Source organism: Carettochelys insculpta, chromosome 4, assembly GCF_033958435.1.
Source record: "Carettochelys insculpta isolate YL-2023 chromosome 4, ASM3395843v1, whole genome shotgun sequence".
In the NCBI taxonomy this organism is placed as follows: Eukaryota; Metazoa; Chordata; order Testudines; family Carettochelyidae; genus Carettochelys; species Carettochelys insculpta.
This window is the reverse complement of record NC_134140.1, coordinates 60,164,303-60,181,375: the sequence shown is the minus strand read 5'-3', so window position 1 is coordinate 60,181,375 and position 17,073 is coordinate 60,164,303. Positions and strand designations below refer to the sequence as shown.

The following is a 17,073-nucleotide window of genomic DNA, read 5'->3' as shown; positions in this document are numbered from 1 at the left end:
CCAATATCTAGACTTTTTTGCTTTTGCTATTTCTAATAATTTAAAGAGAGAACCCTGAAATCTTGTTTCCAAAATTCCAGTCCTGATTGCCCTTCTCCATTTTTTGACTTTGTGCATGAGAGAGAGAGAGAGCAAGGCTCTGCGCATGCGATGTGCGGGAGATCAGAGTAGATGATCATGATGGTCCTTTCTGACCTTCCTGACTTCTGACCAGTCTGTTCTCCCGCCTCTTAACAGCAACAGTTGCTGCAGCCCCTCACCCAGTGGCGACAGAGGGGGAACTTGCCCATAACTCAGGTTTGCTCTTTCCTTCCCAGGGCATCTTTCTGTTTACAGCCTAACTTCCCAAGAAGCTTTTACCTCAGATCTTTCTAGGCTCAGATTCCTTCTACCCCTCTGGGACAAGGTTATCTCAAGCCCCTCTCTGTGGGGCTGTGCGACAATCCCAGCCCTCCTCCCCCCAGGGAATCTCTCGGTAGATCTTTTCTGCCTTTAGGAGCCCAGCTGCACTCCAAGTGAAGAGCAAGGATTCAGGATGTTGGACAGGTAATTCCCTGAGTGACAATTTGCTGTCATTCATAGCTTGGTCTGCTATTTCTTTCTGGAACACCTATCCTTAAAGGGGATAGGCCTTGGGTCCCACTGTCTTAAAAGGGGGCAGACCACCCTGTTACAGTTTTGAAATAATATACTGGAATGATTTAATCTACAGGTGACTTTTTTTTTTCTCCTCGGTGACCTGTGTAGTTCCATGAGTACTCTTTTTCTCTCAGTTCTCCTACCCCCTGAAGCAACACTCTAATACCTCTCTGGCATTTTCTTCTGAGAGCCCTAAAATCTCTCTCATCTCCCACCTCTGCAGTTTTCTTCACATCTCTCCACCATGCTTAAGTGCCACAGCTTTGGCCATGGAGGACTGCATGTGGTTCACAGTGGAGCTAGTCAGGATTGCTACTTGAGTCAACCAAGGGAGGTACTGAAAAATGTATTGCTTCCATAGCATTGCTATGTCTGTAGTAAAAATGTCCAGCTCTCTCTCCTGTCTAATGTTGCATTGTGCTGCTGGTAGGCGGTGAGGTTTTAGTATTATTTATTTTATAGAAATACAGTCTGCTGAAGATAGGTGATTTCCTTTTGTTAAAGCCCCCCCCCTTTTTATAAAAAAAAAAACAAAAACAAAACAAAACTTGGCAGAGTTAGTTTGTAGCAAACAAGGGCGTAATCATCTGAAATGAACTCATGAAAAATTGGAATGCCTCATGTCCTATAAAGCATTTTGTTTTCCATGCACATGTAATGTGTTGTACTGGAGGCTTTCTGTTTCTCTTCTGAATCTTGTACAACTTTCTGCAAGAGCAGTGTAACATAATATTAAAAAAAAATCCTAGTGTGTTGGGGCTGAATTATTATTTGACTCAAACTCTTATCCTCGGTTAAGTGCTTTGAACCTTGACTGCTCTTGGCCATGAATCTCAGTGTCCGCGCTTGTCATTGGAACTAGAAGTTATAATGCAGGTTTTTTTAGTTATTTTTACATAAGATATATACAATAATTCTGGTGCTTGGGAATTTTCTTGGGCAAAACTTGACATCTTTCTGGTTTTGTAACGCTCCCAACAGAAATCGTAAGTGTTGGTTTTTCATTTCTAAGAATTTCATAGAAGTGTGGTGCATTGAGGATGTAAGACCCTCAGGTGTTCTTGTTATTGAATAAATATACAAGCTGTCACATGAAATATCTTAAAATTAAAGTATATTGATCTTTTAATCAAGTTTTCTTAGAAAAATGTGACTTTGCCAAATGAAGCTAAAAACAATTTGTCGGGTTAATTTTTTAATTGGTATAAAACGATCCCACATTGGGATTTTCTCTGTAGAACATATTTCACAACATTATGGATTCTGCATTTGTGTAATGATTAAATAAGTGAAATTTATTTTTATTATGTTTTATTATATTGTATTATATTATTATTATTGTCTAAGCAATATCTTTTATTTTCCCTTTCTCCCCATATTCCTTGAGAAGTCTGGTGTCAAGTGAATGCTTTTTAGACCCAAAAAGACTACTAAAAATAAAATACATTTTGGGATCTATTTTGTTCACATCTAGTTGTGCCATTAGTCTACTTTATGTATTTTCTTCATAAATTAGCTTCACGCCTGTCTTTGGTGGGAAAGAAAGCTGTGATGCTAACCAGCTTGTAGAGTCATAGAAACGTAGAGATGGAAGGGTCCTTGACAAGCCGTCTGGTTCATCCCTCTCCCCAGAGACAAAGCCAAGTGAGCCTAGATTATTGCTGGTAGGTATATGTCTATCATATTCTTCAAAACCTACAATGATGGGGACTCCATAGCCTGCCTTAGAGAGCCTATTTCAGAGTTAAACCTGGTCTATGCTAGGAATTTACATCTGTGTAGCTGCATCGCTTCAGGGTTTGAAAAAAAATCACGCCTTTTGAGATATAGCTACCTCGACTTAACCCCAGTATAGACCATGCTGAGTCGATGGATGAATCCTCCCTTTGGCTTCCCTATTGCCCCTTGGAGTGATAAATTACTGATGGTTACAGAGAAGCCCTCCTGTTGGAATGGTTAGTGTGTACACCGAAGTATGGGAGCTATATAGCTGCCATAGTGCAGGTGCTGCCTGGTAGCATTTTTAGCATAGGCATACTCTTAACTACTCGTAAAATAATAGAGATTTTCCTATTATCTAACCTTAATCTCCCTTGCTGCAAATTAAGTCCATTATGTCTTATATCCTACCTTCAGTGGCTCTGTAAGACTGTTGATAACTCTCCTCTTTATAATGGGCTTTAACATCTTTTTCTTTAGGTTAAAACTGGGTCTGGCTAGTCTTTTCTTTACATTTCAGGTTTTCTTACCTTTTGTCATGAACAGCCATTGACTGGAAGTGCATTTTTTGGCTGTGCTGAGCTGAATTTCAGCCAGTTACTTGGAAATTAAAGGCCATTACTGCTACCGAGTAATCCAGTCCATTAGTAGCATACATGTAACTGTCACAATAATATTCCCACATTAGAATTCAAAGAACTGAAGTCAGGTGAGACACAACCAATTCTCTTTTGAGCAAAAGCTCTGAGAAGAACATTGTGGGTTGTCTTAGTGTAAAGTTTGCTTTAAAAAAAAACAAAACAAAAAAGCCACCCTTAATTTTGATTGTCCTGTGAACACGGAGAGCTGCGCCAGGTAGGTGCCTCCTCCTCATCACCCAGATTCCACACTCCCTAGGCTACTCTTGCAACACCCTCATGCACAGACCTACATCCTCATGTGAAAGCAGAGTAAGTCACCAAAATGATTGCTGCTTCCAGAACTGCAGCATTACCTTATTAGAAAGGGCAATAAAATCTCAGTTCTGTCTTTGACTTCAGTTGTTGAAACTGGTGTAGTGTTAGGATCAGTAGTGAGGCTCTGAATTTTGAATTTAATTTAACAATGTCATTTCCTAGAAATATATTTACCAAATGAGTTATTTTTGACTCAGTTCTAACAGGCGGCATATCAAAAACGGGCCTCTGTTTGTTTCTAAAAGCATCTCTTGAGGAGTTTTTAAAACCTTATTTATTCAGGAAGGCTATTCTAGAATAGCTTTGAGTGGAGTAAATATTTCACATTTATATTGAAATAGAGTTTCCATTTTAGAATAGATACGCTGGCTAATTTCCCAATGTAAATAAGTACCGAGTCACCTAATTCTAAAGTCACAGAAGGGACCATATTAACAACTTTCCAGGAGGCAGAGAGATACTTATGAATACACATATTCTAAAATAAGCTCACAATGTTGGCTTGTATATGTAGTTTTGAGAGACAAAAAGAAATTGCTTCATTAAGTTTATCAGCAATAAAAATCTGCCACCTGTCAGCTTTGTCCTTGTCCTGCAGTCACAAGGACAGGGCTGTAGGCTACATTTTAGGACTCTGGGCTACAATTGGCCTTGGAGACGCACATTGAGCAATCCTTACTTAAACCTGTGGAGCAATTATCTGCAATATACTTGAAGACACGACCTTCCAATCTTGTAAAATTATTCTCCTTTGTTTCCAGTGTCACTCTTAAAGTACAACTCCATCATTGATCCTTCCAGAAAGCAACACTACTGCATTTATTTTATTTTATTTGATCACTGACCCATTGTGCATCCTCCTTTACAAGAAGGGACACCTCTGAAAACTCAGTGTTCATTATTTTATGTGAATAGCTGTGGAGGTGTTTTAAAACACAGCAGCAATAATATACCGATGGGGACGTGTTGCCCGTTTGAGGAGGGAAAAAGGTATCGATTAGCTGCTCTGTGTGCGTTTGCTGTCTCTGTGGCTAAGAGCAGGTGACTGCAAACATTGTCAACATGGATTTTGTGTGCTAAACTTTGTTCAGAGAGAGCGTCACCAACTGTGAATAAAGCTGCCCTGCTTTGATCATTTATGTAGCGCACTTAAATTTTATATGATGGGTTCTCTCTCTCTCTCTTCCCTCCCTCTCCACCCCGCCTCCCCCAGCTTGCTTCACATACACTTTTCCAGTGAAAGTGCACTACACTGTTATGCATCTGTACTTAGAGAAGTCACCAACATTATATTCTCAAACCCATCATTAATTTGACCTCTTGTTGTTGTTTTTGTGAGTTTAGTTAATGACTTGTCTCATTTTTCTTTTTGCCTTCCAGGATTGCTTAAGGTTAGCACCAAAAAAAGCCTTTCAAATTTCATCTGTCAAGTATTTTTGCTTAGTATCATCAATGGGGATCTTGGCTTGGAAGACAAGAAACCTAAGACCTTATTTACACAACAAAATTTGATCTGTACAAATTACTTTGGTGTGCGGCTACTGAAGTGTGTACATCACTCAGGTGTGTGCACATTTGGCTGCTTGCATCAGTACTGTACCTGCTCAACAGGAGTGCTTTTGCTGATGTAACGTACGGTGAACCATGGTTAGGTATCCCCCGTGTGCCATATGCCTCTAGCCAGTGTGATGGCTTTGGAGAAATTTGGAGAAATGTCTTGTGGGGTAGAAATGACTGGTGAGGTTGTTTCATATTGTAATGTTTGACATGATGAGCAGTATCTGCAGAACTTTCCGAGGTGAAAGGCCATATTCCTGGATCAGCTGTCCAATGCATGTTACCAGAATCATCACTTGCTTCTTCACAGTCATTGCACTCTGGAATCTTGGCAAGTCAGATTGCTACTGGTCCACAGGAAATCATTCTGGAGTTGGAAAATCTACAGCGGGAGCCATTGTCATGCAAGTGTGCAGGACTTTTGGTCATCTCTGTCCAGGCTGGACTGTGATTCTTGACAATATCCTGGACCCAGTGGACGGATTTATATCACATCTCTATTTTGGCACCAGCCCACCTCGCCATAGAGTACAATAACAGAAAGAGCTACTATTCTTTGATTATGATAGTGCTGGTGGATCATGGATGTTTCACCAGTATTGGTGTGGGCTTATCAGGGAATTTGCAAAAAGCATCTTTAAGAAGGAAAGACTGTTCAGAAAACTGAGGTTACTGACATTCTTTCCTGATTTGCTGATTACTGTTGCCATTTGTGATTTTGCGGGACCTAGCTCAGTGGTTCTCTACCGGGGTACTTGTACCCGTTGGGGTAGTCACACCTCCTCCATAGGGCACATTAACTCAGTGTTTCTCAACCTTTTTTGTGAATAAAAAATTGGACTGATTTTCTGTTCTTTTTTTATTTGTTCTTTTTGTACGATCATAAGTACAATGGTATGTTTATTGCCTATAATCAGTTTCTTCCAACCAGCCAGGTTTGATTAAATTGTTTAAATGAATGTGTTGCAATGGTAGAAGAGAATTTTGTGTGTCTGAAAATTGTATGTACTGTGTGTACATTGTTTGTTTTTTGTTTTGGGGAAAAAAAGGTTGAGAAACGCTGACCTAGTCTATCACTTGTACCCCTGGCTAGTGCAGCTGTATATAAGCCACCTTAATAGTAAGAGGAAGGATTCAGTGACTGGCTCAACGACTGCACAATGAATGTGCTTCTGGTAGATTGAATGGGCAGTGGTGGTGTTCGTTCTCCAGTTTGGATCTCTATGAGAAAAATATCCCGGTGATTATTGCTCCTTTCATGGTTTTGTATCGTATCTGTGAGGCAAAGCAGGGGATGCGGCTTCCAGGATTGAGGACAGAGGTGGAACAGCATTTAAAGTCAGAGAGAAATGGTTGCAGGTGGCTTTGAAAGAGCACTTTAAAAAGCGGCCACAGTATTGTTTGGTGGGCCTGGAGTTTTAGGTGCTGCTTGGAACTGAGCAGTCCTTATTGTACCCTGATAAACATGGGTGTTGTCCTGAAGCCATAAAACACGTGGTACATGCAATCTGTACATTTTCATGTCCTGTATGTTTTGAGTTACCACTATGCATTCTTCAGTATATGTTGGGAACTAATAAAGGTAATTTTATTCTCCAACTTTATTGAATGGGAGAAACGGCAGAAAAAGAATATGCAAAAAACCACAGGCGATGCAATATAAATTAACAGTGTGGAACTTTAAAACTGGAAAGGCAGTAAACCTTTTTGTCTATTTCACTGTAGTCTGTTATGACAACATATCTGCCAGCCATGGTTCTCCTAGGTTAGTATATGTGAAACTGGATTTTCTCACTGTCCCTAGCATAAATTGATGGGGCAATTATATACACATTGTACACTGAACAGTGTAGGTAGGGAGCAGCAACCATGGAGTTCTTCAAGGCTGCCAAGGAGAGGTGAGGGAAATTTGGGATTTTTCTATCTGTGGGTCAGAGTCTGCAGTATTTGGGTTTGCTGCATGAGAGGACTCAAAGGTGGCAATACAGGAAAAATGACTTTCGTGAGGGGCATGTTAATATCAGGGAGTGTGGAGTGGAATTTGACTATAATAGAGCTTGTGTTCTGTAGGATTTTTATTTTTAAGCAATCAATTCATATTTTAAGTGCTCAATATTTATTCATGAACATTTCATTTATCACTTGATATTCCTTTAGCTAAGGAAACTTTAGTCTTGAACTGAGCCAAGAATTTTAATACTTTTTTGTGTGTAAGTAAAATTTCAGTGTTCAGGTTTCAGACTGGATAGCTTTGCCACGGGGATATTTTAAGATAGCATCAGTTTTCCTCTCCTTTATTGTTATAACTTTGTGCAAGCTAATATGGTATTAAGCAGTCAGGAGATGCTGAAGTTGAAAATAGAATTAAATGCTACTGAATTCTGTAGTTCTGGCCCCTGGGCATATCTGCACTTGGGCAATCTTCTCTCATGTGATTCACTTTTTTTAATATAATAATCTTTCTACAGTCTTGCATATCAAAGCACATATGAGTATAACTTAAAGTGTTTTTATCAGCATTTACCAGCATTACGTGTAGTGAAGTTCACTTTTTTCTGTGTTTTGTGTTCATAAACAGCGCTCCATTAGATTGATAATGTGTATTTGTGTTTTCTCTGCTCTTAAGAAAAATGGTTTAACCTTTCATTCACCAGAAATGGGGAGAGAACCATTTTGAAACATTAGGAAAGAAAAAAAAATCTAAAACCACAAAAATGGTAGAGAGACTCCAGAGAAGGTTTAATGCTTGTGCCTAAAGCTGGTTTTAATTAACTTTTAATAAATATAAGCTAGGTTTTGAGTTCTCCGCACATTTTAAGGCTTTATTTTGACATAGCTATTTATAACAGAATCTTAGTTGTAATTCAAGTGGAAGAGTTTTTCTAAGTTTTCAAGGCATTTCATCAATTCAGATGACAATACCAACTACTGAGAAGCTTTTAAAATGTATGCAATTGCCTATTGTACATTCATTACTCATTTTGAAGTTTGTCTGTAGGACAATATTTAAAATGCCTCAAATTGACTAAATGCTTTTATAAAAACAAAGCACTCCACATGCATAACTAGTCAAAGGTTAGCTGTCATTTTAAAGTAATGAGGTAATAAAATGGACCTGTTCAAAAAAAAAACCAACAAACTAACTTAAAAAAAAGAAGTGTACTACCAAAATGACAACTTTGGATCCTTTTTAATTTATTTGAGACAGCTAAAACAGCAAAGAAACTGTGGAATATCCTAGGTATTTACTGGTTTTCTAGTCTCTTTCCTTCTGACTTATTGTCTGTTGGCGGGACTAGCCCTAGAGCTTAGCTTTAAACTAGAACTGTAAATTACAAATAAAATCAACATTGAAAACCTACCAAAAGTGAAGTCTAATCACATGGCAAATTAATTAAGCAAAACTGAAGTTTTTTAAAAATGATTTGTTTTTAAAGAAACCACGCAGATAGAAGATCCCCGAAAACAATGGAGGCAAGAACAAGAGAGAATGCTGAAAGACTATCTCACGGTGGCACAGGATGCCCTCAGTACCCAGAAGGAGCTGTACCAGGTGAAAGAGCAGAGATTAGCCCTTGCCCTGGATGAGTACGTGCGTCTGAATGATGCCTACAAAGAAAAGTCAAGTTCTCGAACTAGCTGTAAGTACATTAGAAATCTGTGTTCTGTAATTCCTTTGATTGCGCTCTGCAGTGACTCTTGTTCTGCAATTCAAGACTAGCACTAGATATTTTGGGGCCTTGGCTGTTTTGCTTACAGCCTTTATACTTTTTGCTCCTTCAGGCAACTATATTGTGCTTCAGAAAGTTGAATCCTAGACAAATTTGAGCCAGGCATTTGGCTCTGGAATCTGTTCCTTCATGTGGTCTGCCAGAACCTAGATTAGGTGGGTTGATGTTCTAAGGATACAGGACCACTAGGTCCTTTTTGGCAAGCAGCCACCAGGTGCTCACTCTGTAAATAGGTGGCAATGATGTATGCAGCTGTGGATTTCATTGCTTGCTGTTGATATGTTTATTTTCATGTTTACAACATGTATGCAGACATTCGGTGTGGGGAGCAATAAAAATAGGTGGGATCATTTTGCTTTAAATCCCAAAAACAAAGGAGAAGACCCTGGTGGCCAAGTATGGTGTTTTGAAAGAGCTGTGTTTTTGGTGTTAATCAATTTCTTATTCCACAGTGGGAAGTATTTATAAACAGCAAACGCAACCCCGGAAGAAAAGAGTAGTGGTTCTCAGCTAGGGTTGCCAGGTATTTGTTTCTGACAGGAATATCTGGTCGTAAAGGGACCCTGGCAACTCCATTCAGTGCTGCTGTCCGGGCTGTTTAAAAGTCTGGTTGGCCACCGCAGCAAGGTAGGCAGGGTGCCCTCAAAGCTCTGCGTATCTCCTGGGAAGCTGCCAGTATCTCCCTCTGACTCCTAGGCCTATGGGCAGGCACAGGAGATCTGCCCTCTGCCCCTACCAGTGTGCCTCCCTGACTTTTTCCATCATGGGCAGAATAAATTTTATGCACACCAAGGTATGTGCTCATGTGCCCCACCAACAGGAAGACATGCTGCCAGTCGTGGGCAACTGTGGGAGCTCTGCCAATCATCTGGGTGACACTTGAATCTCTCCCGGACAGCTGCCCAAGTGCTCAGCTTATAGGGAACACTGGCACCCACCACCAGGAACTGCAGCAAATGAGAGCTGCAGGTGCAGGACATTTAGGCAGGAGCAGTGTGCAGAGCCAACTGGCCAGGCATCTGAATCAGAACGAGATGTTGCTGCTTCCAAGTGCCACCCAGAGCCTGAACCTCCTCCTGTGACCCAACCCTGTGTTCCAGCCTTGATCCCCCTCATCTCTGTCCCCACCTCAGAGCCTGCACCCCCAGCTAGAGTCCTCACCCTCTCCTGCTCCCTCAGCCTGGAGCCCTCTCCTGCACCCTGAACCCCTTGGCTCCAATCTGGAGCCCTTACTACCATCTCCAACCTGGAGCCCTGCATACCCCAACCCACTGAAAGTGAGTAAGGTGGTGGGGAGAGAGCCATTGGAGGGCAGAGGGATGGACTGAATGGGGGAGGGGCGGGGCAGGGCAGTGCAGGGCAGAGCAATGATGTTGTTTTTTTGTGAATAGAAAGTTGGAAATCCTAGTCCCAGCTGTGACCATGTTGTTGTGAGAGCTCTTTGTGCTCTGAAGAGACCCTCCATCCCCCAAAGTGAAAGAGTGCTGCCCAGCTAGAAGAATGGTAGCCTGGAGGTGGCTGTTGAAAGCCAGGGGTAAATGGGGATTTGTCTTGGTTTCCATCCTACACAAAGAGATGCCCTTCCCTTGCATTTTTGAGCTACTGCTGGTAGCAAAAGTAGGAGAAACTGTGTTTAATATTAATTATTTTCTCAAGCAGATGCTGACTGTACTATAATATGTATTCATTTAAAAATGTAATATCCATTTTACTTTCAGGATTACGTTGACCTCGCAGTTTTAGCGCTAAGTGAACTCTTCAAGAAGAGAAATAAGTAACCATTTGAAAGTAGTTAAATATGTTTTCTTTCTTTTTTTTTTTAATAAGTATTCTCAGGCTCATCATCCAGCACAAAATATGACCCTGACATTCTGAAGGCAGAAATCTCCACAACAAGATTAAGGGTGAGAATGCTTAACTTAGTTCCCTGGAATTTGGTGCACAACGTTCATGACTGTGACACACTTAGCGTGGGCTAGAAGAGATTCAGATTTACGCCTTTTGCTCCCAGACATTGAAATACCTAGCATTCTGGATAAACACTACTCAAGCATTTTAATTAAACTCTTAGCCAAATCATTCTAAAGTCCAATCCAATTAATTTTTAAAGAGAAGGCACTTAACTTTGAGAAATGTATTCACTGGAAAGAGGTTTAAATATGCCTCATAATTAATTTCACCTAGAAAATAATTGACAGATGCCTTTTTAAAGATGAAAGCTGGGAGAGGAAAGGAAAAAGTCCTTTAAAAGTGCCCCATGTGGATCAACACCCTATGTTTAATTTAAAATGAGACCCTTTTGTTTATAAAATCAACCATGGGCAGCAGCAGAATTGGTTTAAAATTTGTAACAACCAGGATAATTTAAGACTTATTTTAATCTGCAGATACAAAATAGTGAGCAGAAGTATGCTTCTGTACACAATTATTAAAAAAAAATCTTCATAATACAGGCATTTGATGTGGTTACCTTTTTAAAAATATGAAAAATAAATAGCTTGATTTATGCCATTGTCTCATGAATTTACCTTAAATAAAGGGGAAATTGTGTCCTGTAGAATAAATTGAAAATCTTAGTGAAAGGTAGGAGTTCCCTTATGTGAACTATGGCAAACACTGCATTTGGACAGTTTGGTACTGAATTTTTTGTCTTGTCAAAACTTGCTCAGATAGGAAATGCAGAGCCTTTTAATGCTTGGTATTAAAATCGGTGCTAGGGATACATAGATTCTACATACCTAGAAACTACACGAGAGGTGCCAGTTATGCAGCTTCCATTATCCCTGCTGGAGAATTCCCACCCTTTGCAGCAGCCCCAATATGTCTTAACAGAGATAATCAAAATCATAATTGGCACTATCAGTTGCCAATAGTTGGGAAATATTATGACATCGCACGTTTAACTTCTTTCTCTTAATTGATATTTAACACACAGACCATACAGTAGTAAATTTGCTTCCCAAGCCATGCATACCCTTCCCACTCCCCTGCTAGCTTCGTTATTGCCAGACACTGAATTTTTAGGGAGTGGCTGTTCATCAGATTATAGAACCTATTTCGGCAGCTTCAGCTTCAGGAACCCCAGAAGAGGCAGAACACCTGGAAAGAGGGCTCTATGCCTGTAGAAGAGTCTGACAGGCTGACAAGGCCAGGGATGGGAGAAAAAGAATCCCTCAAGTAAACAGGGAAGGGAGGCAAGTTGAATGTGGACGTGAATGGCTCCCTTTAGGAACCGCAGAAGAATTTAACCAATATTCTTTCCAGAAAACTAGCAGAGACCTAATGTTGTTTCAATATTTAAAAAGGGTGAACAGGATGACCTGGATAATTATAGGCCTGTCAATCTGTTGATTCCAAGACAATGGAGACTAAGGCTTGGTCTACACTAGGGGGCAATGTTGCCCTAAGAAGACATGAATAGCATACATGGGCCTGAGAGGGGCCAAGATGGAGCACTGCAAGCTTCCTCTCAGGCACTACCCACCAACTCAATGCGGCACTAAACCCTGCCAGAACTAATGCAAAACCTGTAGCCATATCTCCACATGTAACAATGAGAAATACCCTGTCCCAGCACATTTTTTCAAAAACCAGGGGTCTACACAGACCTATCAGATGTGGTGCACCTCATCCAGTGCATCAAATGTGGGTGAAACCAGACAATCACCATTCTCTCAGATGAACTTATTCTGAAAAATGCTAAATGACAGTAACACTTTCCCAAAAAAATAACAATCCATCCCCAATGGAAACCTTCAAAAAAAAAAAAAGCCTATGAACTTTAGTTCATAATGCTCCTAAATACTAAAAATTATGGATTTAACAGTGACTCTGGTTTTATGTCTTATTACAACAATTAGTAATGTGCTACTCTGCCTACTGATTTTCCAATGTCCCAGCACTGTAGAGAGAGATACCAAGTTCATTTTAAGTGGGCTCCTAAAGCGTGTGTTAATCCCTTATGCATAACGGTCTGTCGCATCTTTTATTTAGTGCTGACTCTTTTTGTTAAATTCTCCAGTCCTTAGGGAGATCTCTGTGAAGCTCAAAAGCTTGTCTCCTCCACCGACCAAAGGTGCTGCAGTAACAGATATCCCCTCACCCCATCTTGCCTCCTCTTTTATAGACTCACATTTTAGAACACAACCGCACTTTTTCAAGTGAAATGGAAGGTTATTTCCAATAAAGATCAGAGAGTAAGGATAGTGTGAGAATGAATAGGTGGACACTCACACTCGTATTCTTGATGGAAAATAAAGTTAGTCATTAGCAAGCTGCTAGTCAGCCAGTAAGAGTTTAAACATTGCTTAGTGAACTATTAGGTCAAATATACTAAACCTTTCTAAGCCTGAGTTGGCATGTGAGACAGACTGTAAGATGGCAGTATTGGGTATTACATGAGAAAAATCCCCAGATTTCAGGAAATTTGGATGAGGTTTGCGGACTCCTGTCTGACTTATTACCATTACCTCTGTGTGTGGGTTAATCTCTTTCTACAACTAATTTCACTCATAAGTTATCTGTTTTCACAGAATCATAGGGCTGGAAGGGACCTCAGGAGGTCATCTAGTCCAGCCCCCTGCTTCAAGCAGGATCTACCCCTACTAAGTCATCCCAGCCAGGACCTTGTCCAGCCGGGACTTAAAAACCTCAAGGGATGGAGAATCCACCACCTCTCTAGGCAATGCATTCCAATGCTTCACCACCCGCCTGGTGAAGAAGTTTTTCCTAATATCTAACCTACACCTTTCCCTCTTCAACTTCTGACCATTACTCCTTGTTCTGCCATCTGACACCACGGAGAACAATTTCTCACCCTCCTCTTTAGAGCTCCCCTTCAGGAAGTTGAATGCTGCTATTAAATCACCTCTAAGTCTTCTCTTCTGTAAACTAAACAAGCCCAAATCCCTCAGCCTATCCTCATAGGTCTTGTGCTCCAGACCCTTAATCATTTTTATTGCCCTTAGCTGAACCTGCTCTAGCAAATCCACGTCCTTTTTATACTGGGGGGCCCAAAACTGGACACAATATTCCAGATGTGTCCTCACCAGTGCCGAATAAAGAGGAATAACTACTTCACTAGATCTGCTCGAAATGCTCCTCCTAATGCACCCCAGTATGCCATTAGCTTTCTTGGCTACAAGGGCACACTGTTTACTCATATCCAGCCTTTCATCCACCATAACCCCTAGGTCCCTTTCCATCATACTGCTGCTGAGCCAGTTGGTCCCCAGCCTGTAACAATGTTTGGGTTTCTTCCGCCCCAGGTGCAGGACTCTACACTTCTCCTTATTGAACTGCATCAGATTTCTTTTGGCCCAGTCCTCCAATTTATCCAGGTCCCTCTGGCTTCTCTCTCTACCCTCCAATGTATCTCCCTCTCCCCCTAGTTTTGTGTCATCTGCAAACTTGCTGAGGGTGCAACCCAGTCCCTCATCCAGGTCATTAAAAAAGATGTTAAATAACACCGGCCCCAGAACCGAGCCTTGCGGCACTCCGCTTGAAACAGACTGCCATCCAGATATTGAGCCATTGACCACTACCCGTTTGGCCTGACCATCAAGCCAGCTTTCTATCCATCTTATAGTCCAAGGATCGAATCCATATTTCCTTAACTTATGGACAAGAATGTTGTGGGAGACCATATCAAAAGCCTTGCTGAAGTCAAGGTATATCACATCCACTGACTTCCTCATGTCCACAGAGCTTGTTACGTCGTCATAGAAGCTGATCAGATTGGTCAGGCAGGACTTGCCCCTGGTGAATCCATGTTGGCTACTTTTGATCACTTTCCCCTCTTCCAAGTGCTGCAGAATGGATTCCTTGAGGATTCCCTCCATTATTTTCCCAGGGATTGAGGTAAGGCTGATGGGTCTATAGTTCCCTGGATTGTCCTTCTTTCCTTTTTTAAAGATGGGTACAACGTTTGCCTTCTCCCAGTCATCCGGTATCTTCCCCGATTTCCAAGAGTCTTCAAGGATAATGGCCAAAGGTTCAGCAATGACCTCTGCCAATTCCCTCAGTACCCTGGGGTGCATTATATCCAGACCCATGGACTTGTGCACATCTAGTTTTTCTAGATAGCTCAGAACTTGTTCCTTCCTCACAGATGGCTGCCCTCCACCTTCCCATACTGCATCATCTAGGATCATCATTGGGAAGTTGACTTTGTCCGTGAAGACTGAGGGAAAAAAAGCATTGAGTACTTCAGCTTTTCCTGCATCATCTGTCACTAGGTTACCTCCCTCATCCACTAATGGCCCCACACCTTCTCTGACAACCCGTTTATTGTTCATATGCCTGTAGAAACCCTTCTTGTTACTCTTCACATCACTTGCCAGCTGCAGTTCCAATTCATAGAATCATAGAAGAGTAGGACTGGAAGGGACCTCAAGAGGCCATCGAGTCCAGCCCCCTGCCCTCATGGCAGGACCAAGCACTTTCTAGACCATCCCTGAAAGCCATCTATCTAACCTCTTCTTAAATAGCTCCAGTGATGGAGATTCTACCACCTCCCTTGGCAATTCGTTCCAGTGTTTGATCACCCTGACAGTTAGGAACTTTTTCCTAATGTCCAACCTGAACCTCCCCTGCTGCAATTTCAGTCCATTGCCTCTTGTTCTATCCTCAGAGGCAAGGAAGAACAAGTTCCCTCCCTCTGCCTTATGACACCCTTTTAGATACCTGAAAACTGCTATCATGTCCCCCCTCAATCTTCTCTTTTCCAAACTAAACAAGCCCAGTTCTTTCAGCCTTTCTTCATAGGTCATGTTCTCTAGACCTTTGATCATTCTCGTTGCTCTCCTCTGGACCCTCTCCAATTTCTCCACATCCTTCCTGAACTGCGGTGCCCAGAACTGGACACACTACTCCAGCTGAGGCCTAACCAGCACAGAGTAGAGCGGGAGAATGACTTCTCATGTCTTGTTCACAACACACCTGTTAATGCATCCTAGAATCATGTTTGCCTTTTTCGCAACAGCCTCACACTGTTGACTCATATTTAGCTTGTGGTCCACTATAACCCCTAGATCCCTTTCTGCTGTACTCATTCCTAGGCAGTCCTTTCCCATTCTGTATGGTTGACACTGATTGTTCCTTCCTAAGTGGAGCACTTTGCATTTGTCCTTATTAAACTTCATCCTGTTCACCTCAGCCCATTTCTCCAGTTTATCCAGATCCTTTTGAATTATGACCCTATCCTCCAAAGAAGTTGCAACCCCTCCCAGCTTGGTATCATCTGCAAACTTAAGAAGTGTACTTTCTTTGTCAATATCTAAATCGTTGAAGAATTTTTGGCAGCGACTCTGTAATATCCCGAATTCTAGTTCCAGGCAAGCAGCAAACTTGCCAGGATTCTAGGTCCGGGTGGCAGATGAATGCCTCCATCCCTCTTAGGAGGGAGTCCCTGACCACCACCACTCGTCTTTTTCTCTTAGGGGTGGTGGTCATAGAACTCCCATCCCTAGGACTGTGCATCCCATGCCTTCTAAACTGTGGGGACTCTTTCAGATACAATCCCTGGGAGGTATCAGCCCCAATTATCTCTGCTGTATCACCTGTGGAGAGAGGCTCAAAGCGGTTACTTAACTCCTCTGGAATTGGAGCGACTGGAACTGGCTTTCTCCTCCTGGAGGTAACATGCTTCCAGTTCTCCTCCTTGTTTTGGGTAGCCTGCTGTTCCTGCAGTATCATCTGTTGCCTTCTATCCAGAAAGTCTTCATCCTCTCTGATGGACCTGAGGGTTGATATTTGTGCCTCAAGTCCTTTAACCTTCTCTTCTAAAATGGCTACCAGCTTACACTTGGTACAGAGAAAATCCTCCTTTCTGTCGTTCGGGAGAAAGACAAACATGGCACATGACATGCAGGTCACAACAACAGACCTCTCACCAGCCATATCACTGTCCATTTTTGACGTTTTCAGAGATCCCTTATTTGTTTCTAGTGCTGCCTTGAAGGGCACAAGAGAAACACCATATAAGAAAGGGTGAAAACAGGTATGGGGCTCCTCCCAAAGCGAACTCCCAGGCGAACTCCCTGTTAGCTCCTCCTATTCGCTGCCCACAGGGTTCGCTGGGGCTGCCTTCTTATAGAGCTGCTAGCTGGTTAGGCCCGGCTCAGAGCCTTTGCCTCCAATCTAATCAGCCCTTGAAGGCCCACCTGGAAGGAAGCTCTCCCAATTCACACCTTGCTCTCCCAATTCACACAAACTGCCAGACATGCTTTCCAACTACCCCTCTCTGCAAAACAGATGCTCAGGCACACAGGCAGCTATGCGAACTGCCCCTCACTGCAAAATGTTTTTGCAATACATCAGGTAGGTGTTATTGTCAGGGATTGATGTAAGCAGCACCAAAGGAATGTTCAATGTTTGTACAAGCATGGGAGGAAAAAATGTTCCTTTCCCATATAGCTTATAATTAAAGGCTCCAATCATGGCATAGGCTCTGCACCTAAATTAAGAGTCAA

At 41.9% G+C, this 17,073-nt stretch overlaps 1 protein-coding gene across 1 annotated transcript in view; it reads left to right on the top strand.

Moving 5' to 3' along the window:
- The window catches only part of WWC2 (WW and C2 domain containing 2), a 165,410-nt gene that overhangs the window by 77,838 nt on the left and 70,499 nt on the right, over nucleotides 1-17,073 (top strand). Inside the window, exons 3-4 of the mRNA XM_074992969.1 lie at nucleotides 8,309-8,512; nucleotides 10,430-10,506. Of these exons, the coding sequence (XP_074849070.1) occupies nucleotides 8,309-8,512; nucleotides 10,430-10,506 (281 nt within the window). The remainder of the gene's footprint in view (nucleotides 1-8,308; nucleotides 8,513-10,429; nucleotides 10,507-17,073) is intronic.